Raw genomic sequence first — 17,707 nt, 5'->3', positions numbered from 1 at the left:
TATTTGCATTCTCTAGTCTACAAATGTGTTTTTGTTTGAGCAAAACCGCTTCACTAAAATGTCTGGGAAATTCTTATTTGAGAATTATAACCTTGTAGTAAACAAATTAATATACACTGGACAAAACACTTTATCAATGTTATATATAGCTCTATGAAGTGGTGGTCCCATGGCTGTTTAAAATGTTATATATAGCATGAGGTTAGTCTTCGCTTGTAATCCACAGCTGAATACAAACTGAAGAAAGAAAAATTATTGCAAAATCTGTGGAAAATCATTTACTCAGAATTGTTGCCTTATTATCCACAATCGTAGTCACACTGGAGAAAAACCATATTACTTTGAAATCTGTGGGAAGTCTTTCAGCACTAACGGTGATTTAACAACGCACAAACGTAGTCACACAAGAGAGAAACCATTTCAGTGTGAAATATGTGAGGAGTCGTTTGTTTATATTTAACAGAACGCAAAAGACTACACTCAGGAGAAAAACTGTATAATTGTGAAATGTGTGGGATTTCATTTAGTAAAAATAGTCTGTTAAAAACACACAAACAAATACACACAGGAGGGAAATCTCTTGATTTAACATAAAGAGTCCTTTTCTTATGAATCTAAGCTTTTTTGTTCATCATCAAATACAGATAGACATTGGAGAATATCTATAATGGTGAGATATATCAAAAATCATTCTCTGGTCTACAAATGTGCTTTTGTTTGAGCAAAACCGCTTCACTAAAATGTCTGGGAAATTCTTATTTGAGAATTATAACCTTGTAGTTAACAAATTAATATGCACTGGACAAAACACTTTATCAATGTTATATATAGCTCTATGAAGTGGTGGTCCCATGGCTGTTTAAAATGTTATATATAGCATGAGGTTAGTCTTCGCTTGTAATCCACAGCTGAATACAAACTGAAGAAAGAAAAATTATTGTGAAATACATTGGAAAATCATTCTCTGAGTTGTGGTCTTGTAATTCAAAAGCATTCACTGGAAAAAGATCTGCTCACTGTTATTTGTCATTCTCTGGTCTACAAATGTGCTTTTGTTTGAGCAAAACCGCTTCACTAAAATGTCTGGGAAATTCTTGTAGTTAACAAATTAATATAAACTGAACAAAACACTTTATCAGTGTTATATATATAATTTCTTTACTACCCACAATGTAGTTGGAGCTAATGTTTCCTCTTGGATCAAAAATGCAGCCAAGTTCTAATACACCACTAACAGTGACTGTCATCAAATAAAGTTGATCAAACAACAAATGAGTGAAGCTGGGTTAATTATTATAGCAACGATAAAATCATCACATCTTTCTAGGTTCTGCCTTACATCAGGGAAGAAATGCTTCTGTTGTGGTACACAAGCATCTAATGCACTTTCACTCGTGTAAGGCAGCCGTTTTATGTTCCTAAACTGAAAGATTGCTTAACTTTCTAAACTTGCAGCAGATGCTAACATTTCTCTCCCCTTGCCTAGCTTTTGAATTTGGTAATATCAAAGACTGGATCCTCAGATTTATTTGTATCACATTGCAGAGAATATGATCATTTAATGTCCATTTTTTTCTTTTTCTGCTTCAACATATTCTGCAGCTCAAAGCCACTGAATTCATGCTGACACCCATAAAGTCTGACTAAATATGGTTTCTGATTACAAATATCTTGGGTCATGCATATCATCATCTGGGAAAGACTTTCTAACTAGAAAGGGTATGGCCTGGTCAGCCTGTAATGACATGCATAAGATCTGGTCATCAAATCTAAGTAGAGACTTCAAACTTGAAATATTCAAAGCCACAGTCGAACCAATACTACTATATGGCTCAGAAACCTGGACGTTATCAAAGAAGCTTGAGAGGCGGTTGGATGGAACCTACACTCGCCTCCTTATGAGAGCTCAAAATCTCTCGTGGAAGCGCCATCCAACCAAAATGCAAATATATGGGAAAGTACCACCTGTGTCATCTCTTGTGAAAGGTGGGAGAGTCCAGTTTGCTGGACATTGTTGTAGAGCTGAAAAAAGAAGTAATTTCTACTCTTCTCCTCTGGAAGCCATTTACTCGCAATACCAGAGGGCTACACTTTCCTACCCTGATGTAATCTCCAGGGACCTCCGTAATGCCATGATGGACCGTGAAGTCTGGCGTAGCATGGTAAATTCCATTGTCTCGACCACAGTCAAACAATGATGATGATGATGTCTCATATCAGTTTGATAGAGTGTTCTTTATAAATGTATAAAATTATGACAATGGATTAACCCTTTAGCCATATCTGGCCAAAATATTTAGCCTGTTTTATATTGAAACCTACCAGATCTCACCTCTCACCTCAGCCCTACAATGTCATTCTAAAACTAAAAAATCACATCACTGAAATTTCTAAATTACAAGATAATGCATGATTAATTCAAACCATTTTAAATAAACAAACATCACATTTGACAGAATAATCTGAACTCTAAAGGATTAATTCTGCTGATGCTCAGACAGTTGAGAGCATGAAAAATCATTTTGATGTTTTGAATCTTTTACGTTCACTAACGAGAATCCTGTTGCTGGAAAAGATTGGTGGAGACCAACTCTTTTAAGAACAATTATCTACAAGACATTCTTCTAAATTGATTGCAGAGAATAAATTTATCTTTAATCAAAACAGGTTGTTTGTTTTTTAATCTTATTACTCTTTTACTTGTTTCAGTCATTTGACTGCGGCCATGCTGGAGCACCGCCTTTAGTCGAGCAAATCGACCCCAGGACTTATTCTTTGTAAGCCCAGTACTTATTCTATCGGTCTCTTTTGCTGAACCGCTAAGTGACGGGGACGTAAACACACCAGCATCGATTGTCAAGCAATGCTAGAGGGACAAACACAGACGCACAAACACACACACACATATATATATATATACATATATACGACAGGCTTCTTTCAGTTTCCGTCTACCAAATCCACTCACAAGGCATTGGTCGGCCCGGGGCTATAGCAGAAGACACTTGCCCAAGATGCCACGCAGTGGGACTGAACTCGGAACCATGTGGTTGGTTAGTAAGCTACTTACCACACAGCCACTTCTGCGCCTATTATTCTGCAAAATTTCTTTCTACAATTCATAATAAAGGCAAAGTCGACCTTGGCGGAATTTGAACTCAGAACGTAGCGACAGGCGGTCCTCATCGATATGCATCACATGACCAAACTAGTGCAGTTTGCAAGAGAAGACTGTGATAGTTTGATCATGGGATATATGTGGATGCGGACAACAGCTTAAAGAAGTACCAGTCTCTAGTTGTGAAGGGAACCTGTTGAAGGGGTAAACCCATGAAGACATGGGAACGAAATGACGAGAAAGTATTTTCAGATGCTGGACCTCACTGAGGAATTGACAAGGGCCTGGGAGTTGTAATTTGCTGTACTTAGAAAGATGCATCAAGCTAATAAAATTGCACTCATCCATACATACAAACATGTCCTTTACTACCCATAGGGGGCTAAACACAGAAGGGACAGACAAAGGGATTAAGTTGATTATATCGACCCCAGTGCATAACTGGTACTTATTTAAATGCACTTGGTAGCATGAGTGCATCTTACGTAGATTAAGATGCACTTATGCTATTGCCGTGTAAATGCACCCATGCTGGTGGCACATAAAGGCCACCCAACACACTGTAAAGTGGTTGACATCAGGAAGGGCATCTAGCCGCAGAAACCAAACCAAAACAGACTGTGGAACCTGGTGTGGGCCCTGTGCTTGCCTGTCCCTGTGAGCTGTCCAAGCCATAACCGCATGGAAAACAGACGTTAAATGTTCATCATCATCATCATCGTTTAACGTCCGTTTTCCAGGCTAGCATGGGTTGGACGGTTCAACTGGGGTCTGGGAAGCCGGAAGGCTGCACCAAGCCTCCAGTCTGATCTTGGCAGTGTTTCTACAGCTGGATGCCTTTCCTAACGCCAACCACTCCGTGAGTGTAGTGGGTGCTTTTTACGTGCAGTGGCCACGATCGGTTGGTGCTTTTTACTTGCCGCCAGCACAGGTGCCAGGGGAGTTTGGCAGTGGCCACGATCAGTTGGTGCTTTTTACGTGCCACCGGCACAGGTGCCAGGGGAGGTTGGCAGTGGCCATGATCGGTTGGTGCTTTTTACTTGCCGCCAGCACAGGTGCCAGGGGAGTTTGGCAGTGGCCACGATCAGTTGGTGCTTTTTACGTGCCACCGGCACAGGTGCCAGGGGAGGTTGGCAGTGGCCATGATCGGTTGGTGCTTTTTACTTGCCGCCAGCACAGGTGCCAGGGGAGTTTGGCAGTGGCCACGATCAGTTGGTGCTTTTTACGTGCCACCGGCACAGGTGCCAGGGGAGTTTTGCAGTGGCCACGATCAGTTGGTGCTTTTTACGTGCCACTGGCACAGGTGCCAGGGGAGATTGGCAGTGGCCATGATCGGTTGGTGCTTTTTACTTGCCACCGGCACAGATGCCAGGGGAGTTTGGCAGTGGCCACGATCGGTTGGTGCTTTTTACGTGTCACCGGCACAGGTGCCAAGGGAGGTTGGCAGTGGCCACGATCGGTTGGTGCTTTTTACGTGCCACCGGCACAGGTGCCAGGGGAGATTGGCAGTGGCCATGATCGGTTGGTGCTTTTTACGTGCCACCAGCACAGGTGCCAGGGGAGGTTGGCAGTGGCCGCGATCGGTTGGTGCTTTTTACGTGCCACCGGCACAGGTGCCAGGGGAGATTGGCAGTGGCCACGATCAGTTGGTGCTTTTTACGTGCCAGGGGAGGTTGGCAGTGGTCACGATCGGTTGGTGCTTTTTACGTGCCACCGGCACAGGTGCCAGGGGATGTTGGCAGTGGCCACGATCAGTTGGTGCTTTTTACGTGCCAGGGGAGGTTGGCAGTGGTCACGATCGGTTGGTGCTTTTTACGTGCCACCGGCACAGGTATCACAACTACAATTTCTATTTGATTTTTTTTATTTTGATGTTGATGTACTTGACTCAATAGGTCTCCTCAAGCACAGCAGGTCGCCCTATGATCCAAGGTAAGCACAGCAGGTTGTTCTGCGATCCAAGGTACTTTGGATTATTATGGAGTTGAATGTGTGTGGTGAAGTTATTAATATCTCTCTTCACTCTCTTTTACTTGTTTCAGTCATTTGACTGCGGCCATGCTGGAGCACCGCTTTTTAGTCGAGCAAATCGACCCTGGGACTTATTCTTTGTGAGCCTAGTACTTATTTTATCGGTCTCTTTTGCTGAACCGCTAAGTAACGGAGACGTAAACACGCCAGCATCGGTTGTCAAGCAATGCTAGGGGGACAAACAGACACACATACACACACACAAATATATATATACATATATACGACAGGCTTCTTTCAGTTTCCGTCTACCAAATCCACTCACAAGGCATTGGTCGGCCCGGGGCTATAGTAGAAGACACTTGCCCAAGATGCCACGCAGTGGGACTGAACCCGGAACCATGTGGCTGGTAAGCAAGCTACTTACCACAGGGCCACTCCTGCTGAATTGAGTCAAAGACTATATGATACAAGTCAGCAGAAAAAAAAAAAAAGGGGATATCCATAACAGTAAATAAATAAGACCTCCCCCAAACAGTAACCCTTGTGTTTAAAATCTCCCTAACAAAAAGAAGAGAGGCTGAAACGTTAGCACGCCAGGCTGTTTTTTTTTATAGGTTAGGGTTAGGGGTGGGAGAAAAGGGTTTATGTTATCTTCAGAAATGTAAACAAAGTCACGTGTGTACCTATACCGAAGGATCGCCATTTTTTTAAATTGTTTTTATGACCCGGTCAAACTGGTACTTAATTTATCGACCCCGGAAGGATGAAAGGCAAAGTCGACCCCGGCGGAATTTGAACTCAGAACGTAGCGGCAGACGAAATACCTATTTCTTTACTACCCACAAGGGCCTAAACACAGAAGGAACAAACGGATTAAGTTGATTAAATCGACACCAGTGCGTAACTGGTACTTAATTTATCGACCCCGGAAGGATGAAAGACAGTCGACCTCGGCGGAATTTGAACTCAGAACGTAACGGCAGACGAAATACCTATTTCTTTACTACCCACAAGGGGCTAAACACAGAGGGGACAAACAAGGACAGACAAAGGGATTAAGTTGATTACATTGACCCCAGTGCGTAACTGGTACTTAATTTATCGACCCCGAGATTGATGAAAGACAAAGTCAACCTCGGCGGAATTTGAACTCAGAACGTAGCGGCAGAAGAAATACCTATTTCTTTACTACCCACAAGGGGCTAAACAAGGACAGACAAACGGATTAAGTCGATCTTATTGACCACAGTGCGTAACTTTATCGACCCCGGAAGGATGAAAGGCAAAGTCGACCTCGGCGGAATTTGAACTCAGAGTGTAACGGCTGACGAAATACCTATTTCTTTATTACCCACATGGGGCTAAACACAGAGAGGACAAACAAGGACAGGCAAACGGATTTAGTCGATTATATCGACCCCAGTGTTTCACTGGTACTTAATTTATCGACCCCGAAAGGATGAAAGGCAAAGTCGACCTCGGCGGAATTTGAACTCACAACGTAACGGCAGACGAAATACCGCTAAGCATTTCGCCCGGCGTGCTAACGATTCTGCCAGCTCGCCGCCTAAAATAAGCAATATATATTAATTGTCCCTTTCGATGAAAGCTTTTCATTAAACTCTTAAAAAATAAAAAATAAAAAGAAATTCTATCATTTCTTGCTTTCCACATTTTAGTAGAAGTCCTATTTAGCCAATGAATGGAATCGTTATAGGAATGCGATGTGTCCGACGAAGAAACTGACTAATCACGGCCGCCGTATTACATTGCTTAAGACTAAGATGTCACTCGCACATGTGATGATTCGGAGAAAGCTGCTCGATCTACATCAGAATGAATTTTATTGCATTCGATAATGATTTCTGATTTAGGAACAAGGTCAGTAATTTTCAGGGTATGGGGATCAGTTGATACCATTAACACTTCATTGGGTTTTGTTTCATCGACTTCGCAAGGATGGAAAACAAAGTTGACCTCGGCGGGATTTGAACTTAGAACGTATATTTCTTTATTACCCACAAGGGGCTAAACATAGAGGGGACAAGCAAAGGGATTAAGTCGATTACATCGACCCCAGTGCGAAACTGGTCCTTTATTTATTGACCCCGAGAGGATGAAAGGCAAAGTCGACCTCGGCGGAATTTGAACTCAGAACGTATATAAGAGAGCCTGTACGAGACGATAGCTGAAAACAGTTGATTTCTCAAGAAGGTGGCCGAAATTCGACTGCAAAGAGGGTGAAGTTATATGACAGACTAATAATAAATATGGGAATTAATTTTCATGATGTAGAATCATATTGTTGCGACGGACTGGTTTCTGGTTGCGGGGGGAACCTGTAATTTCGGTCTTAGTTTGGAAACCGAATAACGGGCTTTATCAGTCCTTGACAGAATAATGTCCAGGGAACTTACTATTTACCACAGCTACTGTTGGTGATCCACAGCAGTGTGATGAATTATTTATTACCTCACTGTGTAACCTGTATAATTTGAATAATATGATTACATTATTTCGTGTTTTGCATATTTATTATGACTATTGTATAGACAAAATAAGAATAGTATTCACCATGCTCCTAAATTATCCGAAGTTAGATTAATTGTATAGTTATTTACCTGTGTTTTATGTGTTGTGTAGCCCCTGGGCAGCCTAGTCAAACTGACATCATCAAAGCGCAATTATGATATTGTTTTTTGTCTATATAAGACCAATATTTCGTTTTGAAGACGGTATTAAGTAAAATCAAGGTGGCGAGCTGGCAGAATCGTTAGCGTAGCCGAATTTCGTCTGCTATCATGTTCTGAGTTCAAATTCCGCCGAGGTCGACTTTGCCTTTCATCCTTTCGAGGTCGATAAATTAAGTACCAGTTACGCACTGGGGGTCGATGTAATCGACTTAATACCTATGTCTGTCCTTGTTTGTCCCCTCTATGTTTAGCCCCTTGTGGGTAGTAAAGAAATTGGTATTTCGTCTGTCTTTACGTTCTGCGTTCAAATTCCTCCGAGGTCGACTTTGCCTTTCATCCTTTCGGGGTCGATTAAATAGGTACCAGTTACGCACTGGGGTCGATGTAATCGCCTTAATACCTATGTCTGTCCTTGTTTGTCCCCTCTATGTTTAGCCCCTTGTGGGTAGTAAAGAAATTGGTATTTCGTCTGTCTTTACGTTCTGCGTTCAAATTCCTCCGAGGTCGACTTTGCCTTTCATCCTTTCGGGGTCGATTAAATAGGTACCAGTTACGCACTGGGGTCGATGTAATCGCCTTAATACCTATGTCTGTCCTTGTTTGTCCCCTCTATGTTTAGCCCCTTGTGGGTAGTAAAGAAATTGGTATTTCGTCTGTCTTTACGTTCTGCGTTCAAATTCCTCCGAGGTCGACTTTGCCTTTCATCCTTTCGGTGTCGATAAATTAAGTACCAGTTACGCACTGGGGGTCGATGTAATCGACTTAATACCTATGTCTGTCCTTGTTTGTCCCCACGATGTTTAGCCCCTTGTGGGTAATAAAGAAATAGGTATTAAGTAATTTGAAGGAGATTTGACTGCCATTTCTACGAAGTTAAGCATGTTTAACAGTAAATAAATATTGGTTTCAAATTTTGGCATAAAGCCAGCAATTTTGGTGTTCAGGTTGGCGGACGTCGAACTAGCACTAAGTTGGAATTTCTCCGTTTTGATGAGGATTTTTCAGATTTTTTTTTCACGGTACTCTTGAAAAAGCTCTGGGGAAAAAAATTGCAGAAAATGATGGTTTCATAATTTTACGCATTTTTTAAATCCTATTAACTCCTCGGAAAAATTCAAACTTGTTGGCGCTTCATAAGTCTGACATCCAACGAGGGGATAAGTTTATTTAGGCCTCCGGTAATCAACTGGTATTTATCTTAATTGATCCCAAGAGGATAAAGCTGACTTCAATAGAATTTGAACTTCGAACATAAAGAATGATGAAATGCCAAGCATTTTACCTGGCATGCTAACAATTCTGCCAGCCCGCCACCTTATGATAGATAAGCTTTATAGCACAAACAAACAAATGGTTCTCAACCACTTTTCTGAGGGTGCCACATCTGCTAGAAATAACAGCCAATTTCCATTCTCTTTGCACCTTTCAGTCTTGATAACTGAAGACTGTATTTGGCTGATGAAGTCCCGGATATGCAATACTAGACAGAAAGACAGGGTAGTCATGAATGGAATACCTCTGATCATGGATTTGCTCAATCGTGGCTGGTCTGGGACCAAGCAAGAATAAGAAAATATGTTTCTGAAAGGAGAAGAGTATAATTGTTCACTATTCGAGCGGGATCATTACCAGCATCGCCTTACTGGCACCTGTGCCGTTGGCATAGGGAAAAAAATTTGAGCGAGGTCGTTGCCAGTACCGCCTGACTGGCCCCCGTGCCGGTGGCACGTAAAAAGCACCCACTACACTCTCGGAGTGGTTGGCGTTAGGAAGGGCATCCAGCTGTAGAAACTCTGCCAGATCAAGACTGGAGCCTGGTGCAGCCATCTGGTTCGCCAGCCCTCAGTCAAAATCGTCCAACCCATGCTAGCATGGAAAGCGGACGTTAAACGACGATGATGATGATGATGATGATATTCTGTAGTTTAGCATTGATTATGTTACACAATATGAAAATGAAACTGTGGTATACGAATATGCATAATTTTAATGTAAAATGCTGTAAAATTTCCATTTTTATGTATCCTCTATATCTTATACTGTTTCTTTATTGCAGTGCTTTTCAAACCTTTTACTGGAGCGGAACCCCAAGGAAGCATTCCACTGGCTCGAGGAACCCCTGTGCAATAATTTAATAGTCTTATGCACACATATCTGCACAGGAGAATTAAAAATTACTGCCGATTTTAGCAGTTTTGGTAACTTCTTGCGGAACCCTTGGACTGTACTGGCGGAACCCTAAGGTTGAAAACCACTGCTTTATTGTTTCAGATTAATGAATGACACTGGTGTAAAAGACTTTATCGTTACAACCTCATTATTTATCATGTAAAGACGATGCTATACACAACAGATATGACCCTGCCTCTATAAGTTTATGGTAGAAGCACTGAAATATTTGCTCTGAACTGAGATTGATAACAACATTTCTCTACCTCATCTCATTGTCAAGTGCATTCTAATAAAACTTGAATAAATTTATAAAAGAGTTTGCAGCAGCTTTAGAGATCTATGAAGCTCGGAGTTGATAGCAGGTGAAATGTTTATGAGGAATAAACAAAAAGAAAAAGAAGAACAAGAAAATTAATCAACACCTGGCCCCCGTGCCGGTGGCACATAAAAAGCACCATCCGTTCGTGGCCATTTGCCAGCTCTGTCTGGCACCTGTGCGGGTGGCACATAAAAAGCACCCACTACACTCACGGAGTGGTTGGCGTTAGGAAGGGCATCCAGCCGTAGAAACACTGCCAGATCTGACTCGGCCTGATGAAGCCTTCTGGCTTCACAGACCCCAGTTGAACCGTCCAACCCATGCTAGCATGGAAAGTGGACGCTAAACGATGATGATGATGATGAAAAGAAAAAGAAGGGAAGTATTTAATACTGTGAGAATGTTTTAAAGGGTTGGTTTTTTTTTGTGATTGCTTGGAAAGATGTCAGAAGAGTTAAGAAAATTATCATATCACTGTGATATCTGTGGTAAACTGTTCTCTCAGAAAAGTAACCTAACTTCTCACAAACATCTTCATACAGAAGAGAAGCCATATCACTGTGACGAATGTGGTAAATCATTCTCTCGAAATGATCTCTTGACTATACACAAACGTATTCATACTGGAGAAAAGCCGTATCAGTGTGTTATCTGTGGTAAATCGTTCTCTAGAAGTAGTGATTTAACTAAACACAAACGTACTCATACAGGAGAGAAACCATATCACTGTGACATCTGTGGTAAATCCTTCTCCACAAATAGTGTCTTAACTAAACATGTACGTATTCATACAGGAGAGAAACCATATCATTGTGATATCTGTGGAAAAACATTCTTTCGAAGTGATCTCTTAAATTTACACAAACATATTCACACAGGAGAGAAGCCATATCACTGTGACATCTGTGGTAAATCATTCTCTGGAAGCAGCGTCTTAACTAAGCATAAACGTATTCATACGGGAGAGAAACCATATCAGTGTGATATCTGCGGTACATCGTTCTCAGAAACTGGTCACTTAACAGTACACAAACGTATTCATACAGGTGAGAAGCCATATCACTGTGATACCTGCAGTAAATCATTTACCCGAATTGATCACTTAACTAAACACAAACGTATTCACACAGGAGAGAAGCCATATCATTGCAATATCTGCGGCAAATCATTCTCAGAAACTAGTCATTTAACTATCCACAAACGTATTCATACAGGTGAAAAGCCTTATCATTGTGACACCTGTGGTAAATCATTCTCTGGAAGTAGTGACTTAACTAGGCACAAACATATTCATACTGGAGAGAAACCATATCACTGTGAATTCTGTGGTAAGTCATTTTCCACAAGCAGTGTGTTAACTATTCACAAACGCATTCATACAGGAGAGAAGCCATATCACTGTGATATCTGTGATAAATCATTCACTCAGAAAAGCAACTTAATTGCACATGTATGTATCCATGCAGACCTGTAACGGAATCATTATCAAAATGCTTTGCAATACTATGACGACAACCCAATTGAAGACTGTTTTCCCTGCTAAATCATATGATAGCTTTGTGGACTTAACCCTTTCAATACCAACCCGGCTGAAACCGACTCTGGGTCTGGATACAAATGTCTTATTTTCATAAGTTTTGAATAAAAACTTCCACCAAACCTTAGTCACAATTTATGTTCCTAACACTAGCTAAATGATAACTAAGTTTGTTTACTAAATTCTTTGGTATATTTAAAGTAATTGAAAGAAACACGGAGCATCTCAACAGAAATATGGTAACAAAAGGGTTAAGAAGAAAAATAATCAGCAGAAAACACGAGAAGGGACCTCAGTGAGGTCACTCTATATGCTAGAAATAACAGCCTAAATTTCCTTAAATCCTCACCCTTCCAACTGCTTCTAATGTCCATCTGTCCAAATGTAAAAGTGTGTTTAACCCTTTCGATACCAACCCAGCTGAAACCGGCTCTGGCTCTGGATACAAATGTCTTATTTTCATAAGTTTTAAATACAAATCTTCTACCAAACCTTAGTTATAATTTATGTTCCTAATACCAGCTGAATGATAACTAAATTATTTTACTAAATTCTTTGTTATATTTAAAGTAATTGAAAGAAACACAGAGCATCTCAAAATAAATACAGTAACGAAAGGGTTCATGAAATCATAACACTTACTATGACACATCATGCTTCCCTTTTTGAAGCATTGTTTTATAGGCAGCTGCCCTTTTAGTACCTTCTTGTGTGGCATATTCAAACCCCAAAGAATTCCTCTCAACACATGGCTATGGATGCTCCCCCACTGCTTTTAGCAGGATACATGCTGTTTGTGAAAATTCATCCAATGCAATAAATGACTTGTATAACCATAACTATATTCACCCAAGAAAGAAGAGATATTAATGTGATAACATTATTACTATATTTTCAGGAGTGGCTGTGTGGTAAGTAGCTTGCTTACCAACCACATGGTTCCGGGTTCAGTCCCACTGCGTGGCACCTTGGGCAAGTGTCTTCTACTATAGCCTCGGGCCGACCAAAGCCTTGTGAGTGGATTTGGTAGACAGAAACTGAAAGAAGCCCGTCGTATATATGTATACGCAGGCGCAGGAGTGGCTGTGTGGTAAGTAGCTTGCTTACCAACCACATGGTTCCAGGTTCAGTCCCACTGCGTGGCACCTTGGGCAAGTGTCTTCTACTATAGCCCCGGGCCGACCAAAGCCTTGTGAGTGGATTTGGTAGACGGAAACTGAAAGAAGCCTGTCGTATATATGTATGTGCTTGTATGTTTGTGTGTCTGTGTTTGTTCCCCTAGCATTGCCTGACAGCCGATGCTGGTGTGTTTATGTCCCCGTCACTTAGCGGTTCGGCAAAAGAGACCAATAGAATAAGTACTGGGCTTACAAAGAATAAGTCCCGGGGTTGAGTTGCTCCGATTAAAGGCGGTGCTCCAGCATGGTCGCAGTCAAAATGACTGAAACAAGTAAAAAGAGAAAGAGAACTCTACGTTGATGAGATCCCAAAATATTTGTAATGTTATGTATAACCATGCATCTACTCATATATATTTCACGTAACAAATTTCCGGGTCAGAATCGAAATCGATCAATGGAAATTGCAGATGTGTTACCAGTGCCGGTGGCATGTAAGAGAACCTTCCATTTCGCGACCGTTGCCAGCGCCGCCCCGACTGGCCTCGTGCCGGTGGCACGTAAAAAGCACCATCCGTTCGTGGCCGTTTGCCAGCTCTGTCTGGCACCTGTGCGGGTGGCACGTAAAAAGCACCCACTACACTCACGGAGTGGTTGGCGTTAGGAAGGGCATCCAGCCGTAGAAACACTGCCAGATTTGACTGGGCCTGATGAAGCCTTCTGGCTTCACAGACCCCAGTAGAACCGTCCAACCCATGCTAGCATGGAAAACGGACGCTAAACGATGATGGTGAAGTAAAGTAATGTTGATATATTTGAGATGGTCAACAAAATTTTGAGAAATGTTTTCTCAGATATTAGTAAACAATATCACAGTAAAGTTGTTATGTTACGAATAAATACAAAACTGTAAGACGAAATATTTCATCTTAAAATAAGATGTATATATGATGCATATATATTTAGGCGCAGGAGTGGTAAGTAGCTTGCTTACCACCCACAAGGTTCTGGGTTCAGTCCCACTGCGTGGCATCTTGGGTAAGTATCTTCTACTATAGCCTTGGGCCGACTAAACCCTTGTGAGTGGATTTGGTCGACGTAAACTGAAAGAAGCCCGTCGTATATATGTGTGTGTCTGGGTTTGTCCCCCTAGCATTGCTTGACAACCGATGCTGGTGTGTTTACGTCCCCGTCACTTAGCGGTTCGGCAAAAGAGACCGATAGGATAAGTACTGGGCTTACAAAGAATAAGTCCTGGGGTCGATTTGCTCGACTAAAGGCGGTGCTCTAGCATGGCCGCAGTCAAATGACTGAAACAAGTAAAAGAGTATATATATATATATGTGTGTGTGTGGTTCAAATTTATAGAAAAAAAAAGACGAAGACAGGTGTAGGAATAACAAGTAGGTGTATTAGTTTGACACTCAGGAAGAATGGAAAATGACATATATATATATATATACTAGCAGAATTGCCCGGCGATGCTCGGGGCTGAATTGCTTGAAAGTACTGTTAATGATTGCACTGAATTATGATGATTATTCAGGCAAATATTGATATAAGTTTACGGCGAATGAATGTATAAAAAGCCGTGTAAAGGGGTTCCTACCCCCTCGTAGAATGGTGTAAGAATTGAATGCGAGGTTGCCTTGAAAAGAGCCATGTTATTGTTCTCATAATTGTAAGAATTTGCTAGTCGTGGAAGGCGGTGTAAAACGTTCGCAGGTGAATAGGGTCTCTTCGTTTTCCACGAACGGCAGCGGATGTGCTGTTACAAAACTTCATGCTGTGTTAAAAGAGAATGGATGCCCTATGTAGGCAAGAGGGGAATGAAGCATGGGTAAGTAAATATGGGTAATTTATAAAATATAGAACAATAGCATCTACTCACCATATGTCAGACCGGCAAGACTGTAGTGGTGCTGAATAGATGAATCACAACACAGTGGTGGAGATGTTTTCATTGATGGGCGTTATGATTAAATTTGTTGTTGTATAAAATGATCTGTTGCTTAGTTTCCAAAGTGTATGTTGCGATCTTGTTGTCGCTTATGTAAACTTTAACAGTGAGAGTGTAGATGTGTCATGTACGTTGGATATAGAAGATGAGGCTGGTGGTTTGATGATGAATGGATAGAAATAGAGGTGAGTGAAGGACAGGTGTTGGTTAAGTGTGAATTAATGTCATGAAATGCATAAAAATGTAAATGCCATCATAAAAGAGAGTCCTATGTAAATGAATACTAACGTGTTCGAAAATGATGAAATGTAGTTTTGTAACAGCACATCCGCTGCCGTTAGTGGAAAATGAAGAGACCCTATTCACCTGCGAACGTTTTACATTGCCTTCCACGACTATCAAATTCTTACAATTATGAGAACAATAACATGGCTCTTTTCAAGGCAACCTCGCATTCAATTCTTACACCATTCTACCTTTACGCGGCTTTCTATATACTTACAAATACATTCATTCGCCGTAAACTTATATCAATATTTGCCTGAATAATCATCATAATTCAGTGCAATCATTAACTGTACTTTCAAGCAATTCAGCCCCGAGCAACGCCGGGCAATTCTGCTAGTTTCTTATGATATCTTCTCTTATGATCTCTTATCTCTTCTTATCTTATGATAAAAGGCAGATTTTCTCTGCCTGTTCCCATGTTCCTTTTTAATACAATTCTACAATATAGAATTTCTTCAATTGGAATTTACCTACGATTTTTACAAGTAGATTCGATTGGGTCATGGCATATAAAGTTTTTTCAATTTCCTCTGAGACCCTGTGGCGCAAGTTGACCAAAATTGAAAGTATGATAGAAGGGTTGCTCTTCCTTCCGTAGAAGATAAAATTCAAATCGGACCATGTTAACACCAAAAATTATTTACATCAAAAAGGTGCTTTTTTCTATGAAAATCCCTTTTTTTTTACGATTTTTTCACTGCAGTGTCGCCACTTTTCGGTGTATTTCAACCACAAAAATGTTCACTTGAAGAGAATAACAAGGTACAAAATGCAAAATTTTTACTTTTCAAAAATTCCAATTCCAGCGGGTCGAAACAAACCCAAGCAACACCGGGCGATACTGCTAGTATATATATATATATATATATATATATATATATATATATATAACCAAGAAGAAAGCAACAAGAATGGATTAGTAGCCTAGTACAATTGTTTCATACCAAGAACAATTTTATTTAAAGCTGTAAGTATTGCAGCAAATACAAATGTCCAGTATTCATCAGCTAAATCACATACATGTTTTCCAGACATCCTAGAGCCTGTGTCTATGTGGAATTCACTTGAATCTTAATTGTTTTTGCTGAATATATATGGAACACTATAGAAAGGACAAAAAAGAAAATAGGGAAGGCCAACTCTTGGTATGATAGCCATAAATACCAGAATGTCATGTTCGTTGACACCACCCCTGGAGGTGAACTGGCGTACCGCTTTAGAAGGACCCTAGACAAACTTAAGCTAAGAATTAAGGTTGTTGAAAAGCCAGGCAACCCTATCAAATCTATAATTGGTAGAACCTATCCTTTTAGTAGCATCCCCTGTACGGATAAGTACTGTACTGTATGTAGATTTAGCCCACAAACAAACTGTAAAGCCAGAAATGTAGTCTATAGTATAAGATGTATAGAGGGACGATGCAGTAACAAGACAACGACATACGTAGGGGAAACAGCAAGAAGCATAGGAGAGCGGGTAAATGTACATTGGAGACAACTCAAGGAAGGTAAAAGCTCATCGATTCTGTACCAACACGCCGAACAGGAACACGGGGGATCAATCAATAACATAGAAATTAGAATATTGTCCACACATAGAACAGATGCAACAATTAGACAAATTACAGAAGCTACACACATAATAGAAAATAAACCTAGCCTGAATAGAAAACTAGAATGGAGCACTAGCGCACACCACAACATATGACGATAGAGGATCCCGAAAACATAATAAATACACAGATAAATAAACAAATAGAAATAAATAACTATATATATATCTCTTATTATAAAAGGCAGATTTTATCTGCCTCCCTTTGGGAGTTATACAAATCTACAATATAGGATTTCTTCAATTACAATTTACCTAGCAGTTTTAAGAGTACAATGCATCGCGTCATGCCAGGTCCAGTTTTTAAAATTTAAACTCCAATTAAGCAAAATTTACAGAAAACTCACATTCTGGTGTGTGTGTCAAATGCTTTTCTTAGTCTGGTTTACACCACACGCAAACGCACACACACAGTGGGCAACGAATAAAATGAAAGTAAATGTAATATTTGTTTCTGTCTATCACGCTGATAGATACATGAGTAAAATGTATGGGAAGCTAACAGATAACAGTGAGTGAAAATGTTCTTGGAAGAGAGTAAATTAGCAACAGTGATTTGAGGAAGACTAAACTGAAACTATGAAACAGTGTTTATGTATAAACAGACGACACTTATATAAACCCTTTCGTTACCAAACCGCCCGAATTTACCTATTCATATTTAAATGAGAATATCAGAGTAAATCTCTTTAGTACATTCGTGAAAACACGTATTATACTTTGTAAACACTTCAAATACAGTTTTGTACAAAAATCGAAGTGTAATTTTAATTCCGTGAATTATGGGAGATTTTTTTCCGAAATTTGTTCCTATTGTGTTTTCAAAATTTGTAATTCTGACAAAAAATGGATACGAATTTCATTATATCAAGCAGCGAGTCAGAATTCGAAGGATTTTCTACTGAAGACCTTCATAA

General features: G+C 40.5%; 1 protein-coding gene and 1 long non-coding RNA gene across 2 annotated transcripts in view; both read left to right on the top strand.

Annotated features, from left to right (window-relative positions):
* The first annotated feature begins 6,704 nt into the window (after positions 1–6,704).
* On the top strand, positions 6,705–10,277 carry LOC118768626. Its single transcript, XR_005004408.1, has 2 exons — positions 6,705–6,973; positions 10,057–10,277. It is a non-coding gene; the product is annotated as an uncharacterized LOC118768626 (long non-coding RNA).
* A 276-nt stretch (positions 10,278–10,553) lies between these two features.
* LOC115226441 (zinc finger protein 271-like) overlaps positions 10,554–17,707 on the top strand; it is a gene marked incomplete at its 3' end in the record, with an annotated part of 47,763 nt that continues 40,609 nt past the window's right edge. The window contains exons 1-2 of the mRNA XM_036515412.1: positions 10,554–11,093; positions 11,178–11,490. Of these exons, the coding sequence (XP_036371305.1) occupies positions 10,719–11,093; positions 11,178–11,490 (688 nt within the window). The remainder of the gene's footprint in view (positions 11,094–11,177; positions 11,491–17,707) is intronic.

The sequence above is a fragment of the Octopus sinensis genome, linkage group LG30 (assembly GCF_006345805.1).
Source record: "Octopus sinensis linkage group LG30, ASM634580v1, whole genome shotgun sequence".
NCBI classification, from domain to species: domain Eukaryota; kingdom Metazoa; phylum Mollusca; class Cephalopoda; order Octopoda; family Octopodidae; genus Octopus; species Octopus sinensis.
The sequence above is the reverse complement of the archived record's forward strand: the minus strand, read 5'-3'. Positions and strand labels throughout refer to the sequence as shown.